The 18,798-nt window shown below is 38.2% G+C and overlaps 1 protein-coding gene across 3 annotated transcripts in view; it reads right to left on the bottom strand.

Annotated features, from left to right (window-relative positions):
* Positions 1-4,855: 4,855 nt before the first annotated feature.
* Positions 4,856-18,798, bottom strand: part of AP1AR (adaptor related protein complex 1 associated regulatory protein) — a 33,203-nt gene continuing 19,260 nt past the window's right edge. For all 3 annotated transcript variants that reach the window (XM_073340903.1, XM_073340901.1, XM_073340902.1), the window contains 4 exons: positions 17,011-17,072; positions 15,726-15,799; positions 14,600-14,728; positions 4,856-6,664 (listed from right to left, as the gene is read on the bottom strand). In XM_073340903.1, coding sequence (XP_073197004.1) covers positions 6,399-6,664; positions 14,600-14,728; positions 15,726-15,799; positions 17,011-17,072 — 531 coding nt within the window. In that variant the 3' untranslated portion in view covers positions 4,856-6,398. The remainder of the gene's footprint in view (positions 6,665-14,599; positions 14,729-15,725; positions 15,800-17,010; positions 17,073-18,798) is intronic.

Below are 18,798 nucleotides of genomic sequence, written 5' to 3'. Positions count from 1 at the left end.
ACACTGGTTTTACACTAGTGTAACTATTGACTTCAATAGAGTTAAACCTGAGTTTCACCAATTTAAGTAAGGAAAACCAGAGCCATGGTCAAAACACCTGCACAAATGTCTCTAGATCACTCAAAAAATGGTTTGTTCTTAACTTGAGTTAGCTAAGTCAAATTCACTAGAATCTTAACTCAAAGAAGGATCACCCAGTGGTTAGACCACTAGCCTGAGACTCTGAATAATTGTGTTCAATTCCCTGTTCTACAACAGGTATACAGCATGACCTTAGGCAAGTCACTTGGTCCCTCTGTTCCACAGAGTTTAAGGCCAGAAGAGACCTCCTGTATGGCAGAGGCCACCAACAGCCGCACACTAATCCAACCACTGAAATGACACCAAAGTACTACAACCCACAGGAGACTAGATTATGATGTGCCACAGGCAGAGAAAAAATGGTTACATGTCTTTTCATAACTGTTGTTCTTTGAGATGTGTTGCATACATCCATTCCACTGTAGGCATGTGCATGCCTCATGCACAGTTGTCGGAGAACTTTTTTTCTTCAGTGGTACCCATCAGGATGGCTCGAGCACTGACAAACCGCAATGTGCTATTGTGTGCCAGTATAAGAGGGCAGAGCCACTTCCGAGCCCTCTCAGTTCCTTCTTACCAGATAGACTCTCATGGAGGGGGGAAGAAGGGCAGGTCATGGAATGGACACATGCAACACCTCTCAAAGAACAGTTACACAAAGGTAGGTAACTGTGATTGCACGAGTCCATTCCACTGAGGGTGACTCAAGCAGATTAATGTGGAGGTGGGCTCAGTCTGATTTTTATAGCATCACAGAGTGCTCTGATAAACTCTATTCTTTGCACAGGTTTTAGAATTGATTTGTCCAGATTGAGTAAAAGCCCCAGTGCATTGAAGGTGAATTGAATGACAGCCATGCTGGACAGCACTTGAAACTGGGGCTGGCCTCTCACCAACCAGTTGTCCCGACTTCACTGTTGCTCTGGAATCTTTCAGGCTATGCAGCCTATCATCCATCTTTTCTGAAAAGAAGAATGGGACCCTCAAATGGCAAATCCTGAAGGGTCTGCTGTACCTCCCTCAGACATAGGCGCCAACTTCTCCCAGTGCCAGTGGGTGCTTGACCTCCCCAGTCCGGCCCCACCCCGACGGCACCCCTGCCCCACTCCCAAGGACTTTTGCAATCTTCTGTCCTGGAGGAGTATGTGTGGCTGTTTTAAAGATACTCTTCTATTCTTTTAGAAATACACTAAGTTGTTTTTTTCCCCCACAGAGCAAAATAGTGAAAGTAAAACAGTAACAACGGACATTACAAAAGCTTTGTTAGAGATCTGAAAGACTCATGGAACCTCCCTATCCTTGTCCCTAATGACTGCCATAAGCCCCTTGAAGGAAAGCTTTGCCCTACATTTTTGGCTTAGTAATGCAGAAACATAGGGGGTCCACATGACAGTTTCTTGAGTCTTGTCTTGGTTTGGCTACACTGGTGATTGCAACATCAAGAATACCAATACTGAACACTTTTGAGTGCTAGCAGCTTTTTAAAATCACTACATCAAACAACTTCGCTCACATGAAGTCTAGTTTCAGAGTAGCAGCTGTGTTAGTCTGTATCTGCAAAAAGAAAAGGATGACTTGTGGCACCTTAGAGACTAACAAATTTATTTGAGCATAACCTTTCATGAGCTACAGCTCACTTCATCGGATGCATATAGCGGAAAATACAGTAGGGAGATTTTATATACACAGAGAACATGAAACAATGGGTGTTACCATACAGACTGTAACGACAGTGATTAGGAAAGGTGAGCTATTACCAGCAGGAGAGCGGGGGTGGGACCTTTTGTACTTATAATCAAGGTGGGCCATTTCCAGCAGTTGACAAGAACTTGCGAGGAACAGTAAGGGGGGTGGGGGAAATAAACATGGGGAAATAGTTTTACTTTGTGTAATGACACATCCACTCCCAGTCTTTATTCAAGCCTAAGTTAATTGTATCCAGTTTGCAAATAATTCCAATTCAGCAGTCTCTCATTGGAATCTGTTTTTGAAGTTTTTTTGTTGAAGAATTGCCACTTTTAGGTCTGTAATCAAGTGACCAGGGAGATTGAAGTGTTCTCCAACTGGTTTTTGAATGTTATAATTCTTGACGTCTGATGTATGTCCATTTATTCTTTTACGTAGAGAATGTCCAGTTTGGCCAATGTACTCCAACGAGAGACTGCTGAATTGGAATTAATTTGCAAACTGGATACAATTAACTTACGCTTGAATAAAGACTGGGAGTGGATGTGTCATTTACAAAAAGTAAAACTGTTTCCCCATGTTTATTCCCCCCTCACCTCACACGTTCTTGTCAACTGCTGGAAATGGCCCACCTTGAAAACCACCACAAAAGTCCTCCCCTCCTCCCCCCCCGGCTGGTAATAGCTCACCTTACCTTATCACTGTCGTTACAGTGTGTATGGTAACACCCATTGTTTCATGTTCTGTGTGTATATAAAATCTCCCCACTGTATTTTCCATTACATGCATCTGATGAAGTGAGCTATAGCTCACAAAAGCTTATGCTCAAATAAATTTGTTAGTCTCTAAGGTGCCACAAGTACTCCTTTTCTTTTTATGAAGTCTAGTTGACAGTGCTGAATATGTCCAGTGCACATGACCAGTGGTTTAATGGTATCTGTGGGATTTTATTAAAGCACATAGCATAAACCTTTTGAACGGAAACTGTTTGGTTTACTGGTAGAATTGCTTGCATTATTCTGCGCAGCAACTTGACCACAAAGTGACACAATTGATCCTCTGTCCTGATGAGGCTGCCTGGGTGGTTCTACAGTAAAAATCTACCACCTTTGAACCACCAACTAAAAATGGTCTTCAGAAATTGGGGTTGTGGTGATCATTTGCAATCACCTGCGCCCTAACTTATTGAAAACAAAACTCCTCCGACTAAAACACTAATCTCCAACATAAATTCTTTCAGGCAGTCACCTAAGTCAGTGAACCTGACATCCTACTGAGAAAAAACGTAAGGACAATGTGATATTTGCATCATGAGATCAGGATTATCCACCCGCTTTGGCTACTTCTAATCCCCTGTAATAGCAGAGATGACAGCTTTTGGCAGAATTTAGTAGATCAGAGAAATGGGAAGGGGTCAACAGTGAATTTTAGCAATCGTGAGACGTATTAACAGTGACTAAAACAAAGGAACACTGCAGTCTAAGACTGTGCATGTTCCCTCTTATTGCTCTACTATTGCATCTTGTTAGACTTTCCTTTCACAAACAGCTCTCTCACTATGCGGGGCAGTATTGTCCAATAGTTACAAAAGGAAATTGCAAGTCAAGGTGATTGTGTATCATCACTGCTCTACCGCTGTGCAATTTTGGGCAACACACTAAAATCCCTCTGCTTTCTTAATCTGCAGTGGCTAATTTACCTACAATACTTCCTGCAGGAAGAAGGGTGAATCTTGAAGAGACACTACTAGTTCAAATTTGACTCAAAGTTCAGGACTTCTATTAGAAATGTTCCCATTACAATAAAAACTCATGGACACTTTTTTAAAAAACCCCCCACAAACTATTAGTTGCAACCTTAAGTTTACAATATGGACTAGTTTTTCAAGTTGACTTGAAATAACCTATAAAGAAAAAAGTGAAAAGCGACTTTACTTTCATTTTCCAAATATAGTGGAAACTCCCTCTCCCGTTTTTTACCCAAAGCCCATATATAAAGATGACTTTGGTAACTTACTCAAACAAAAAGAACTTCTCTAAAAAAAGCAGAAATACATTACCACTTGATCAGCTTCACTCTTAAAACAGAGACAAAAGGAGGAAGTCGGTAACTGACATGATGAAGTAAAGATATTTCCATCCTTCAAAAATCAATTTTAAATTATACTTGTGTAAATTTATACAGTTTCAAGGGTGTGAGCATACATATTGCAGAGCTGTTTCAATGGCCGTTTAAAAGCAGTTTGTCTCATTCAGCAATCTTTCTTAAATTATTTTAAGAATAATACTGACTCCACTGTCATTTTTAAGTCAAAATGATTGTGACTCATTTAACTGTGAAAGTGGAATGCTACTAATAACCATGGTTAAAAGTATGTGTGTCACTATAATAAAATAATCTGTAGTCCAAGTTATATCTTCCCCCTTCTTGCTGATTTTCTACTTGCTCAGCAATCAAGACCCTTTGTCATCAACAGTAGTTCTCTTGTGACCATGGTTTGCAGAACAGGGTTTTTAAAGAGAAGAAAGTGACAAAGGTTGTGTGGGTTAGTTTTCATGTAAAAAAAAAAAAAGTTTATTTACAGCTTGAGAAAGTTGCCCTTCCTTAGAATTCAATATATGAATATGTCAAGAAAAACATTACACAGTAGTTGCTTACACCAAAACAAAAATATACATTTGATGCGTACAAACTCTTAAAAAACATATTAGCGGCATTGCAAATGTAGATATTACATTAAAATATTTCCAACAACATAGCTACAACTTAAATTAAGAAATGGAATGTTAAATACATTAAAAGATTTAGCTGTTTCCTAAAGTGTCATTGTATGTACATATTTAGTCAAAGCGTCTGGTATTTTAATTTTAGATAAAAGGCGTGAGGAAGATCAAACTGCCATGAACCTGCCATATTATAGGGGCTCAGAAATCTAAATGCTTTAGACACGCTTTAGACAATATATACTTAGTTATTTCTGATGATGTAGCTTTTTGTAACTTTGAGGAAGTGCATTGCCTTTATGCTAAAAATAAAGAGCCACACACGAAAATCCTTATTCAAAAAGACACTATAGAGGAACATACAATTTACATTAGGAGAGTAAAGCTTTACTGCTAGCTCAGAAAAAACACATTTACAGTTGTGCTTTACACAGTTTCTCCAGTTAGTTTTTGTTTTATATAATTCATAATCAAAATGTAAGGGGAAATTATGCATCAGATTCCACATGGTCAGCGGTAACTGAAGGCCTACTTAAGTTTCAGCCCATATCAGCGATGGTAACTATCCAGTTACAAAGCACAGGAAAGCTCGAAAAGTTCAATGTACTGCTTTGTAACTGGAAAGGATGTGTATTCCTGTTTGTGTTAATATAGCCACGGGAACTCTGTTTTAGGATCTCTTTCTTTCAAACCTAGTAGAGAAGTGATTTTTTCCATATACTGACAGGTTTCAGAGTAACAGCCATGTTAGTCTGTATTCGCAAAAAGAAAAGGAGTACTTGTGGCACCGTAGAGACTAACCAATTTATTTGAGCATAAGCTTTCGTGAGCTGTAGCTCACAAAAGCTTATGCTCAAATAAATTGGTTAGTCTCTAAGGTGCCACAAGTACTCCTTTTCTTTCTCCATATACTGCAAGTCTGTTCACATAATGCTGCCTTTAAGAATTATTCATACAAAGCTGAAGAAATTGTAAGTATTCCACAAGTTAAAAATGTCTCTAAACACTTTGGTACTAGCAGCATTTGATGAGTTGTAAGTGAAAAAAACTGAACCTTTGGTCCTCTAAATTTTCCTTTAACTTTCAAATTTCAAAATTTTCTGTTAAAGTACAGAAAAGCAGCTATAAAAAATCTTTAGGTAGCATACTTTCACTAAACACAATACATCATTTTACATGATAAATCTTGTAAAAAAATTTCTATTGGATATGCCATTGGAATCATTATGATTGGTACAAGAAAATAATTCAAATAAAAAAAGGTAAGAAATAAGTTGAGGTAATAAACCAATTGCAAATAGACAATTTCACATGTGATAAACTATTGACTCTGCCTCCCTATGTTAAAGAACAAATCAAATAGATAATGGAAAAAGGCAATTTATAAAAGTAATCTCTCACCGCTTTCACATTCTCAGACTTTAAGGTCAGAAGGGACAATCATGATAATCTAGTCTGACCTCCTGCATATTGCAGGCCACAGGCCATTATCCACCACTTAATACATTCAAGTATTAAGATAACTTATGTAAAATATTTATTTTCAAGATAAATATTAGCCCAATGACAACATATAAAACAAAATCAGGAGAAATATATTGAAACAAAGTGGCTACTTAAAATATAGTTTATGTCAAGCTGAGAATCTTAAATTAGTGCAGATAATTTTATACGAATCCCAAATTTCCAGAAATATACAAGACAGAATCAACCCAGTATTTTCATAAACATAAGGTAGATGATAAAATTGCACTTAATTTCTGAAGTAATTCAGATAACCAATCATTCCAATTCCTTGCTAAAGAGCATTACAATATGGTTTCCTTCCTTTTCTTACACAAGACTCAAATTCTGTACACTCCATTTAACTTTAAACATTTTGCCATTAATAACAGCCACACAATTTCACTATCTGTCTTGTTGATCAGCATCGGATTTATTTATGTCTGACACAGACAGTTCTATTACAGGATTCACAAATCCAGCATACTCTGAATTGCCATTATCATCCATCTCAGCACTAACAAAATCATTCTCCCACTCCAAGCCATTTGAATCATCAGAAGCTGAGGCTGGATTACTTCCTGTCTTCTTGCTGCTAAATTTTAGTGCTGCTCGGAGTATATCTTCTTCTGTTTTAGAGCGCTCTCTCAATGGAATCATTCTGTTCATGCCTGCAATTTAAGATAACTTTTTAAGCCATAACTTTATTTTGGGGGGGGGGGGGGGGGAGAGACAGGACACCATGGGAAGAGGAGAATGTGTCACCACATTTTTGCTAAAATATTAAATGCTAACAAAAGCACATTTAGAGCCAGATTCTGATACTTTTTCTCTTATTGACTAGTACCTCACTCTGCAAGCAGTCTTGTTCATGTCAATGCAAGTAAGGGCATCAATACCTTCTTTAGTCGCTAATTGGCCAAGGAAATTGATTACCTATTTGATAATGAAACCATTTTCTAGCCTTTTTTTTTTTTTAAATTAAAGAAAGCAAGAAGAATGGCTAAATAGGATCAGGTTTTGTTGACAGTCTTTCCCACTAACCAATCTGCTGCCCTTTCTACTTGATAGGTATGCATGTATTCTGAACACATACAAACATATTAAAAACTTTCTGGTTCCATGAAATTTCTGTGAAAGCTACTAACTCCTATTAAATCATATGATCTGTAGTAATGTATCTGCTTGTAGCTTCCTGACACAGTGATATCAGAAGAAATCTTCACCAAGTGAAACAGATTCTGAAGTTCAGAAATTGTGTTTCCCTAGACATAGATATCATTTTGCTTTGTACAAAAAGGACACATTCAAGATACATACACAAACTAAGCCAAGTTGATCAGAAATCTGCATAACATGTTAGAGATTTTTCAAAAGAAAGGGATGTTAGCAATGCTGAATCATCTCCAGAGGTGTATAAACTGGTCTCCTCTGCCAATGGAAAGAAGTGAAAGCTTGCAGAGGCAATAAAAGATTTACTGTGCCTCCGTTCTCATCATGGTCAGGTTTACCCTACCCTCCTACTTAAATCCCTCTCATTTTAAACTTGGATTACTGCAGTGATTCTGCTTCAGTATGCTATTTATATAATAAACATCCTTTATCACTTGAGATTCCAGGAAAAAGTTTACATACACTCACTGGGTATGTGTTTGTTCCTTTGCTACTGATACTTCACTGAAGGTATCATCAATAAAGATACACAATACCCTTTAACAAGTTATACTGTTAACAGGGTGAAATGACAGTGTAACTTTATTGCAGTTCCATGTTAACTGTATATGATAACTGGTTTACCATAAAGATATTCAGAGCAAGAATAGAAAATATCAGTAAATTCATAGATTCCAAGGCCAGAAGGGACCATTGTGATAATTTAGCCTGACCTCCTGTATAACACAGGCCATAGAACTTCCACAAAATAATTCCTAGATCAAATCTTTTAGAAAAACATCAAACCTTGATTTTAAAAATATCAGTGATGTAGAATCCTCCAAAACCCTTGGTAAATTGTTCCAAGGGTTAATTACTCTCACCATTAAAAGTTTAGCCCTATTTACACTTTGAATTTGTCTAGCTTCAACTTCCAGCCATTGAATCATGTTATACCTTTCCCTGCTAGACTGAGGAACCCATTATTAAAATGTGTGTTCCTCATGTAGGTACTTACAGTCTGTAATCAAGTCACCCCTTAACCTTCTCTTCATTAAGCTAAATATATTGAGCTTCATTATCATGGCTCTTCTCTGAATCCTCTCTAATTTATCAATATTCTCCTTGATTTATGGACACCAGAACTGGACACAGTATTTCAGCTGTGGTTGCACCGGTGCCAAATACAAAAGTTATTTTACATCTATACCCCTACCTGAGACTCCCTTGTTTATGCATTCCAGGATTACGTTAGCTCTTTTGGCCACAGTGTCACATTGGGAGTTCACATCCAGCTGATTATCCACCACAACACATCTTTTTCAAAGTCACAGGATCCCTCTGAGTCCTAGCTTCCCAGAATAGAGTTCCCCCTCCCATAAATATGGCCTATGTTCTTTGTTTCCAGATGTATACTGTGACGTTATTGACATGAACTGTGACCGTATAGATTATTGCAACCAGGGTCTTATGATTGCACCAGGTCTTGTACAGAGGAGGTCAAGTGGGGTGTCTATGGAAAGGTTGTAGTTTGCTGGTTATGATTATGCTGTCTGTATGCGTGTGTCATTTTTGTATTTGAAGTTATGAATATTGGCGATGTACTTGTATCTCAATGTGTTTGATTCTAAGTAGCCTCAATGAAGCATTTGGTCAGCTTCTTGAGAAAAGACTATTCTCAGTAAGTGCCCTATCAAGAAACACTTAACTGACAATGGACTTCGGGAGACGTCAATCCACATCTGAGCTTTCCTGAGAACGTTCAAACTAACATGTAAACAATGGAGTCGGACTGCAAAAAGCGGAATCATTTATGGACACGTGACTTGCCCAGGTGGCTACAAACTCCATCTTGTTGCTGTGACTTTGCACAGAAGAACAAAGGGGTTTCTGGCCACAAGACAGAGAATATAAAAGGCCCTGGAAACCTCTCCATTTTGTCTTCAGCTGGCTCAAGAGATGGCCTCTCCACCCCCAAGAGATGCCTGAAAGAAACTGGAACAAAAGACAGTAACTATGGGGGTGAGAGTGATTGCTGGACCCAGACTAGGAAGGAATCCAGTCTGTGAAAGAAGCTCATTGGGACATCTCTGAGGGTGAGATTCACCTGTATTCAGTTTCCTACTGTATTAGGTTTAGATTGCGTGTTTTGTTTTATTTTGCTTGGTAATTTACTTTGTTCTGTCTATTTCTTGCAACCACTTAAATCCTACTTTTTATACTTAATAAAAGGTTTCAGAGTAACAGCCGTGTTAGTCTGTATTCGCAAAAAGAAAAGGAGTACTTGTGGCACCTTAGAGACTAATCAATTTATTTGAGCATGAGCTTTCGTGAGCTACAGCTCACTTCGCTGTAGCTCACGAAAGCTCATGTTCAAATAAATTGGTTAGTCTCTAAGGTGCCACAAGTACTCCTTTTCTTTATACTTAATAAAATCACTTTTTTCTTATTAACCCAAAGTAAGTAATTAATACCTGGGGGAGCAAACAGCTGTGCATCTCTCTCTATCAGTGTTATAAAGGGCAGACAATTTATGAGTTTACCCTGTATAAGCTTTATACAGAGTAAAACTGATTTGGGGTTTGGATCCCATTGGGAGCTGGGTGTCTGAGTGCTAAAGACAGGAGCACTTCTTAAGCTGTTTTCAGTTAAGCCTCAGCTTTGGGGCATGTGGTTCAGACCCTGGGTCTGTGTTGGAGCAGACTGGCATGTCTGGCTCGACAATGTTGGAGCAGACTGGCATGTCTGGCTCGACAAGGCAGGGTTCTGGAAGCCCAAACTGGCAGAGAAAACAGGCTCAGAGGTAGTGTCAGCACATCAGGTGACAGTCCCAAGAGGGTTTCTGTGATCGAACCTGTCATATACATTTTGGGTTTTAATATGGCTATGTGTTATTGTTTGCTTGGTAAACTGGCCTCCAGCAATCCAGATCACTCGTGATCAGTGACCTGTCCTCCTCATTTTTTACCATTTCCCCAATCTGTGTCATCTGCAAACTTTATCAGTGATGATTTTATGTTTTCTCCCAGGTCATTGATAAAGATGTTAAATAGCATAGGGCCGAGAACCAATTCCCACAGGACCCTACTGGAGACATACGCACTCAATGATCCCCCTTTTATACTTACATTTTGAGACCTATCATTTATCCAGTTTGTAATCTATTTTATGTGTGCCATGTTAATTTTATACCGTTCTGGTTTTTTACTCAAAATGTTGTGCGATACCAAGTAAAATGCCTTATAGAAATCCAAATATATTACATCAACACTATTATCTTTATCAACCAAACTTTGTAATCTCATCAAAAAAAGATGTCAAGTTAGTTTGACAGGATCTATTTTTCATAAACTTATACTGATTTGCATTAATTACATTACCCTCCTTCAGTTCTTTATTAATCGAGTCCCATATTAGCTACTCTGTCTTGCCTGGGATTGATGTCAGGCTGATGGGCCTATGAATACCTAGGTCATCCCATTTACCCTTTTTAAAAATTAGCTTTCTTCCAGTCTTCTGGAACTTCCCTGGTATTCAAAGACTCATTGAAAATCAACATTAACAGTCTAATGAGCTCCTCAGCATGCTCTTTTAAAACTCTTGGATGCAAGATATTTAGACCCGCTAATTTAAAAATGTCCAACTTTAGTAGCTTCTGTTTTAACAACTTCCAAAGATATTAGTGAAATGGAAAGCGTGTTACCATCACTGTATACACCTGGGAGAATTCTGCAACATTGCACACATGCAGAATTCATGTCCCCTGCAGAAAATACATTCTGCCGGAGAGACACTGCAGTTACACCTTTCGCCTACCGGGGCTGCTGTGGCACCAGAACAAAGGACAGCCGGCTCACTGGATGTAGCAGGCAGCAGTGGATAGGAAGGCCGAGAGGCTGCATTCCTCACAGTTCCCTGCCTGTGGGGCCAGGTGAGAAGGCATGGGATATGGGGGGGGACAGGGAAGATGTGCTTGATTGAATGGGAGAGGCTACAGGTCAGCCAGGGTCTGCATAGAGAAGGATCCTCCACTCCCTACCACCCCCCCCCCCCCCAAAAAAACCCACCAAAAACAAAAACCCCGTTCCATACTTCTCCCACCCACACCCAACAACATTCCAGGTTCACTCCAGGCTCCTTCCCAGCAATTACTTCCATCTCTATCAGCTCCTCCGTTACCCCTGACTCCCCTAAGTCTTTGCACTGCTTCTGAGGGGTCCAGGAAATAAGTTTCTGTATTCTAGTTTAAATTAATTACTTAAAGTTCTGTATTAATATGTGCAGTAAATCTATTTGTCCAAAAACATTTCCTGAATCTTTTTTGTTGTCTGTATTATTACAGACATACTTGCTGACAGGTATTTTGAAATAAATTACCAAAATAATTGAAACTAGTGTGATTATATTGTGTTATTTTGACAAATAAAATATGCAGAATTTTAAAATATTGTGCACAGACTTCTTAATTTTTTGGCACAGAATCCCCCCAGGAGTAACTTTAAGATGAAACTGCATCATCTGTTTCCCCCCAAAATTCAGAACAGAAATATTTCTTGAACACTCTGCCTTTTTGCATTATTACTGATAATGCTACCATTTCCCTCTAGTAATGGACTAATACCTTTGTCAGGATTCTTTATATACTTTAAAAAACTCCTTATTTTCCTTAACTCTGCTGGCCCTGGATACAAGGAGAAATTTCGTACCTTTCCTTATCAAATTTTCTACAATTCCTAATTTCTGATTGTAGCCATTACTATGAAACTCCCCCTTTTTTCCATTTGTTTTAAATATTTTTTTTATAGCTGCCTTCACTTCTCCATTAAGCCACGCTGGTTTTTTAACCAGGACTGCCTTCTTCCTCAGTTGTGGATTTTTGAGCATCTAATAAAGTTCTTAAATGACTCCCAATCATCATTCACATTTTTCTAATTAAATTCTTCCTCCCAGCAGATTTGGCTCACAGTTGTTTTCAGCTTTGTGAAGATTGACCCTATTAAAGTACTAACTAAATATATATATATATATATGTGTGTGTGTTTCTTATTTTTTACGAGACTGGACTTTCTTCTGTTTGCACATTATAAATGTGATCAAGTCATGATCACTTGTACCTAAGCTGTAAACTTTTACTTCTGAGATCAGTTTCTCTTTATCTAGAATTCCCCTGCGTTGGCTGCAACACTTTACTAAATTACTATACCAAACAGGATTAAATATGCTGCAAATATATACAGTGATACCACAACATTACTATATTGCCTATTCTTCATGGTACTCATCTGATTTATGATGTATCCTCATCTCCTTCCCTTGGTCTACTCTTCGTCTATAGGGCAGGGATTCTCTCTTTTGTGTTTGTAGAGCACCCAGCACAATGCTGCCCCAATCCCAATGGGTGTCTTTGGGCACTATCATAATATAAATATTTACCACCACTACTAATCATCTAATTTGAAGATGAAGTAAAAAGGTACATAGACAAACTTAGACATTTCCAGAAGCCTTAGTTCAGAGCTCCCTAACTTGGAAACTTCTTTTGGTCACGCAAAGTGTAATTCCCTCCCAAGGTTTATTCTAGTTAGGTGGCCATTAGGCAGAGACCCATTTTAAAAATTGGTATACTTTTGGTCTACAATCAAACAATCCCTTGTTCATTAAGAGCAAAAATGTATAACCAGATCATATATAAGAACTTGAGCACGCAAAGTTTTTCCCATACCCTTCTAACCTTTCTGGCTTTTTGTGGTATGAGATCAAGTCTCTCCCTTACACACGTCTTTTGATAGCACCCATGAACACAGTACCTAAACAGCCTATGCGGGGCAAATGGACAGATATCTTTGCTGATACTTCTCAGACATTCATCCACACTGCATCAGTGGTGCTGACAACTGAGAGACCTGGACGGGGTGGATAGAATCCATTCAGATGGTCATGCTCAGTCTTTTCTAATTGTTTTCAGAGCACTGAAACTATGCCTTCTCCCTTGCAGGGATTTCTCAAGGATCCACCCTGCCATTTTTTCTATTCAAGATTTAACACGACTGGGGAGCCCATGCAATGATATGTGTGATCAGCCATCACATTCAACTTTAAATATACGCTCCCCTTTCATATGTTCCAGATACCACCATTGGCAGAATCACTCAATGACTGGCAAAAAGTGGGATCTCAATTATAACTACTTGAATACTTAGTTTTGAATGTTGGCAATTTTTCATCAAATTATATGTGAATAAATTTTCCATTATTTAGCCAGCTGGCTAGAGATCAAACACAATCAAAATGGAAGTGATGTTTCTGGCAAGGGTCGCAATAAAATGCGAGCTTAATCTGTAACTGCTTTATCAGTTGAAGACTGCCAACCATTGCAGTCCACAAATTTGTGGTCTAGTTAGATTTATTGCTTGGAGATTGCCAACATTTTTTCAGTCACCACAACAGCATTTCCCCCCTCAACTATAGCTGGTGAAAATTGCACCTCCCCTTCAGATGTAACCCACCTTGTTCATCTATGCTTTTGTAATCACTTGGTTGGATATAGCAGTGGGCTTTACCAAAGACTGTAAAAGGAACCCAGAAGCTTGAGGAAGTCCAAAATGCAATTTTCCCCTGCCTTCTGTGTGGGGCAGGCCAAGGAGAGCAAATAACACCTACTCTCCGCACTGGCTGCCAATCCACTAATGGATGAAGTTCAAGCTACTTAATACTATATACAAAAAAATCATCATCTAGGCTCAGGTTACTTCAGCAGAAATTCCCCAATACAGAAATATGCTCAAATATGAACCTGGATATTTTTAGAGAGCTCAAAGAAAATTCTGCCTTTCAAAAGTGAATTTAAGACCAAGTCGTAGATCTTCTCCAGATCACTACATTTTTGGGTTGCGTGGGAAGAATGGAAACCCCACGTAAATGGTAAGGAATATATTTACCTTTAAACAGTGCATACCCATGTGCATACCCGTTCAATTAATTGTTTTTACATCCTAGGTAGTGTAACAACAAAAGCAAGCAGCAGTAATAGATTCCTGATGCTACTTGCTCACAAGAGGGCAGTATTTCTTTACTGTTATATTTTGTTGCAGGTTTACTACTAGTAAGGTTATCATGCAATGTTGAAACCTGAAGCAAATTTGCTAAAGACTCTAAGGAACTTAGTTTTCATTGCTCCGAGAGGTGAAAATATTAGAGTTATTCTAATAAACTTGTTTAAGCTAATCTTCCTATGACAAAATCATCATCTTCACCAACAGTGTGATCTTAAAAGAGAATAAAGCACATATTTAGAAAAGCATGCTCAAAATGTTTTAAGCCATTTTCTTCTTTAGAAGAGACAGCATTTTTTGGTGTTGTCAAACTGCATACAATGCATAAGTCATTGAAATGGTTAAAGTTTTTGACCTATATAAGAGTGTATGACAAACACTACTGTATGACAGAGTAAGTACCTTCTTCATCTTCCCACTCTAAATCTAGTGAAGTGCTGTCATCATTTCCACTTGTTGATTTTGTTTTGGTCATTAAGTCACAGCTGCTCTCCGTGTTTGGTGTCAGAATGGTAGCATCAGATGAAAGTCCTACATCAAGAAGGTGTTTTTAATTCAAATACGTATTTGGGTTCAAGATTTAATAGCCAAAACTATCACACATCCACAGCAACTTTTACTTAGAATCTAAGCACCTTGCAAACTAACTAAAATTGAGCCTCAGCATCACTATTCGATGAATCGCTTCCATCCACCAATTTAATGAAATGTATCCTCCTTTGGGAGGGCATACAGCAGCTTTTTAACTGTTCACAACATTAAACAATTAAGGTAGGACAGTGAAGAATACTGTATCCAATTAAAACTATACAGGGATTTAGATGTAGAATGCAATTATCCAAGTTGGAATCTGGCCAGGGTTAACAAGGATTTCTAGAGTTCTACGGGATCCTGAATTACAAGCAGCCAGATACTCTTTTAATACTTCAGAGACTGCGCTTCCAACAGTGCAGAGCCCATTAATAAGAAGGGGGTATTGGGTCAGAACTGTTTCAAGGGTGAGAGTACCATATACAGCAATGGCTTTCAACCTTTTCTCATTTGCGGACCCCTAAAAAATTTGGAATGGAAATCTTAGATAGTCTGCGGACCCTCAGGAATCTGCAGACCACAGGTTGAAAACCACCGATATACAGGACCTTCTCCTGCAACACCTAGGTGTTCTCTGTATGTCTCTGTGGGACACTGCCGCTTCAGTGCCTAGAAAACCCTGGATAGCCAGTAGAAGTCAGCCTGAGGAGCTCAGTTTGGGTGCTAGTTCAAAACTCGTTTTATTAGATGAAACAACTTTGAGTGCGGGGTACAGTATAGGCACCTGTCTGAAGGGTATATGAGGTACATGTCCAGATGCCTCCACAGATCAAAAATCCAAGAGGAACAGAAGTTCCTACCTTGTCTTATACAGACATATAGACCCAAACGTGGGAAAACAAGGAGATTTTTCTTCGGAGAAGGATATTCAAACACAATTTGCTCCACAGTTAATTATAGAACATTAATTTCAAAATGTATTTTGAAAATCACTTACTGCTACTTCGAAAAGCTTCATAGTGGATCTTTATATTTCTCAAAGAACAATCAAACTCCTCCTCTGCCACTGAGCTGTAAAAACAACATTTTGCTTATTACCGGTACATCCAGAGGTATGCATCAGTGATAAAGCCTAGCATTTACAGTTTTCTAGCATATTTATAGGTCCACCAGTTTAAAAAGTCTATATGAATTAGCATCTTTCAATAGGTTCTCATATCTCACAGAGCATTGTAGAGGGCACCCTCTTGTTAACCTTAGGAAATCATGTCTGCTCACAGTTTTAGCTACCATCTTTATGCAGATGACTTGCAAAATTACAATCCATTCCATATTTGTCTCCTTCCTTCCAATCCTGCATCCCTGCTCTCTAACATCTCCTTTGATAATTTGGAGGTAAGGTAACATGGCTAAATCTGGACTCCCTGAACCTTCCTCCCAAATCCACTCCTCTTCCCTCATTCTCTGTCACCACCTTCATCTCACTCATCTCAGACCCATAACCTAGCAGTTTCATCTTTGACTCCTCCCTCTCTCATTTACCCTATACATCCAGTATCCAAATCCTCATTTTCTTCCTCCATGGTATTTCAAAAATCCCCACTCCTTCACCCCATGCACAAAACTAAAACTAGTTCAGGCCTTCTTCATCTCTCACTGTGATTACTGCAACCATATTCTCTCTGGTCTCCTTAACAAGTATATAATTCCCCTCTGATCCATTCAAAATGTGGCTGCGTGGCTCACTTTCTTTGCCCATTTGCTCCCAATATTGTTTCTTTGATTTCTTCCACATACCTCTCCCCAAACTAGTGCTAATAAGAAACAAAATGTTTTGTGACAGCAGAGAGCACAAAGCTCTGACACCATTCTATTAATGTTTGATTAACTTACATTTATAATGCAGATTTCAAACTTGAATCATGAAAGACATCAGAGGAAGGGATAACTCGCATAACTCTAGACTGGAATAGCATTTTGAATGCATTATTCCAGTAACTCCAGAAGATGGCAGTAGGAATGCAATCTATCCTTGCTATATGGCGTGTAAATATGATGACGACATGCAAGAATGGCTACTTTTTAGTGGCGAGCGGAAAACAGCATTTTCAGAATTAAAATATCCCCTTACTTGAAACAGCCAGGTATCTTGAAGCTCTGGAGAAGAGCGCAAATGACATGTTTGGGGGAAGATGGGAAAAAATACATCCTCAGATGCTGAAAACTCCCCCACTACTAGTCATTAATAAAAAAAAACAACAGTATTTTGTTTCACATCTTACCTTTGATATTCTCCATTATTAGCTGCTGGTGCTCGCTGCATAATCCTCTGTACTCTATGTGGCTACCAAACAAAGTGTAAGTTATCATATATCAGGAAGTTTTCAAGAATCACTCTGAAAAAATAGACTTAATACCCTTCGTATCATCGTTAAAAATATTAAAACAAGTTTCAACCTCCTGGGATTGACTACCTCCCTGTTACAAGGCCTAAAAATGTTATCCCGGTTCCCCCAATTCAGCTGTGAAAGAGACAGGACTTTGATTATATTAATACAGATTCTTAAGTAGGTGAAGTATTTGTTAGATAAAAATAACTTTTTCTTTCTAATCTCAGAGGATGAATATATTCTCTCCACAGCAGTATCAGTCCCTGATAACTGGAAGGGAAAGAGCCTTCTTCATTTTAACCAATTTTGCACACAAGAAATGTGATCATGAGGCACCATCCTACTTGCAAACATGAATATAGGAGTGGTTATTCACCATAGTGTCTTTCCTTCTTAGTTATTCTTATCTCAGCATAGTACTTTCTAAAAGCAGTTGAGATATGATGATTTGGATGTTTTGTTCAGTCCTTAGTATGTGTTCAATAGAAAACATCTTTAATCTGACAAAGAAAATCTACTTTTAGAGAAGCAATTTTATTTCTTTACATTACCTCAGGACAAGGAATATTGCCACATATATTTCTATACCAGGATAAAGTGTTTGATTTGCATGAACAAAAACGTTACTATTTGTTGGTTCCTTTAAATTCTACAGTTTAAAGCCTTCCTTGTATCCTTATGTGTAAACAGATTGAGAATGAGATACAACCTAGTAATAGGATTCCTTTTATGGCCTCAAGATGTATATGTTATGGGCATAGGGTTTCACTCATTTTTGAACAGTTTTTGGTTTTAAGATGACTAACATCTACATCCCCACAATCCCAGAGAGAAAAATTTGGAGATAAAAATGTCAGGTGATCCAGGTACCTGCTGGGCAGTTTCATAACTGATTTAATTAAATTAATCTGTGTGACTTCACTTTGATTATATTGAAAGCTGAAATGAAATGAGCAAGTTTAATTTTTAGTAGCTAGAGCCCTGGTGTGTAGCAAATATATTTTCTCAGGTACATAAAGGAGAGAAAAAGGACAAAAAAGTGCAAGTAGTAAAACAAAAGATTCATTCAAGCACTACATGGCTGTAGTAGAGCTCCTTCTGAATGGGTCTAGTGAAAATTTTTATTTAATACAAAACTCTAATATAACAATGCCTTTTCTTGGCACAAAAGCATTTTCCCACTGTGGAGTATTTGGCATGTAAAGTATTAGCACAACTAGATTCTGAATGCAGTGATGAACTGGGAAGTTACGGAGAAAGTGCATTTCTTATTGATACTTGGTGAATGAGAGAAAGTGGACTGAAGGAAGGAAAGGATCACATATATTAAGCCAAACTGGATGTCTGGTTTCTACTTTATGAAGTAGGTCCATCTTTAAACTTATTCTATAAGTTAGTAGATGGCTAAAACAAGATTAGAACTCTGTTTTCTTCTAATTGTAGCCACATGACTATATTTTTAAATAAAAAAACAAAAATAAGATTTAGAGACTTTTTGAAGAGTAACTAATTTCCTCCCCATCTCCATTCCCCGTTGATTAATGTCATTCAACCTTTTTCAACAAGGTAGTCTGTTTAAAAACAAAAAGGTATATTATAGATGTCCTAGGATCTGGATAAGAAAGACCAGTTTTCAGAACAGGGCATTTGGTAGGGTTTCTCCCAAAGAACTTTTACAGT

This window comes from Lepidochelys kempii, chromosome 4 (genome assembly GCF_965140265.1).
Source record: "Lepidochelys kempii isolate rLepKem1 chromosome 4, rLepKem1.hap2, whole genome shotgun sequence".
In the NCBI taxonomy this organism is placed as follows: domain Eukaryota; kingdom Metazoa; phylum Chordata; order Testudines; family Cheloniidae; genus Lepidochelys; species Lepidochelys kempii.
Note: the sequence above shows the minus strand (reverse complement) of the source record. Positions and strands in the feature narration are given on the sequence as shown.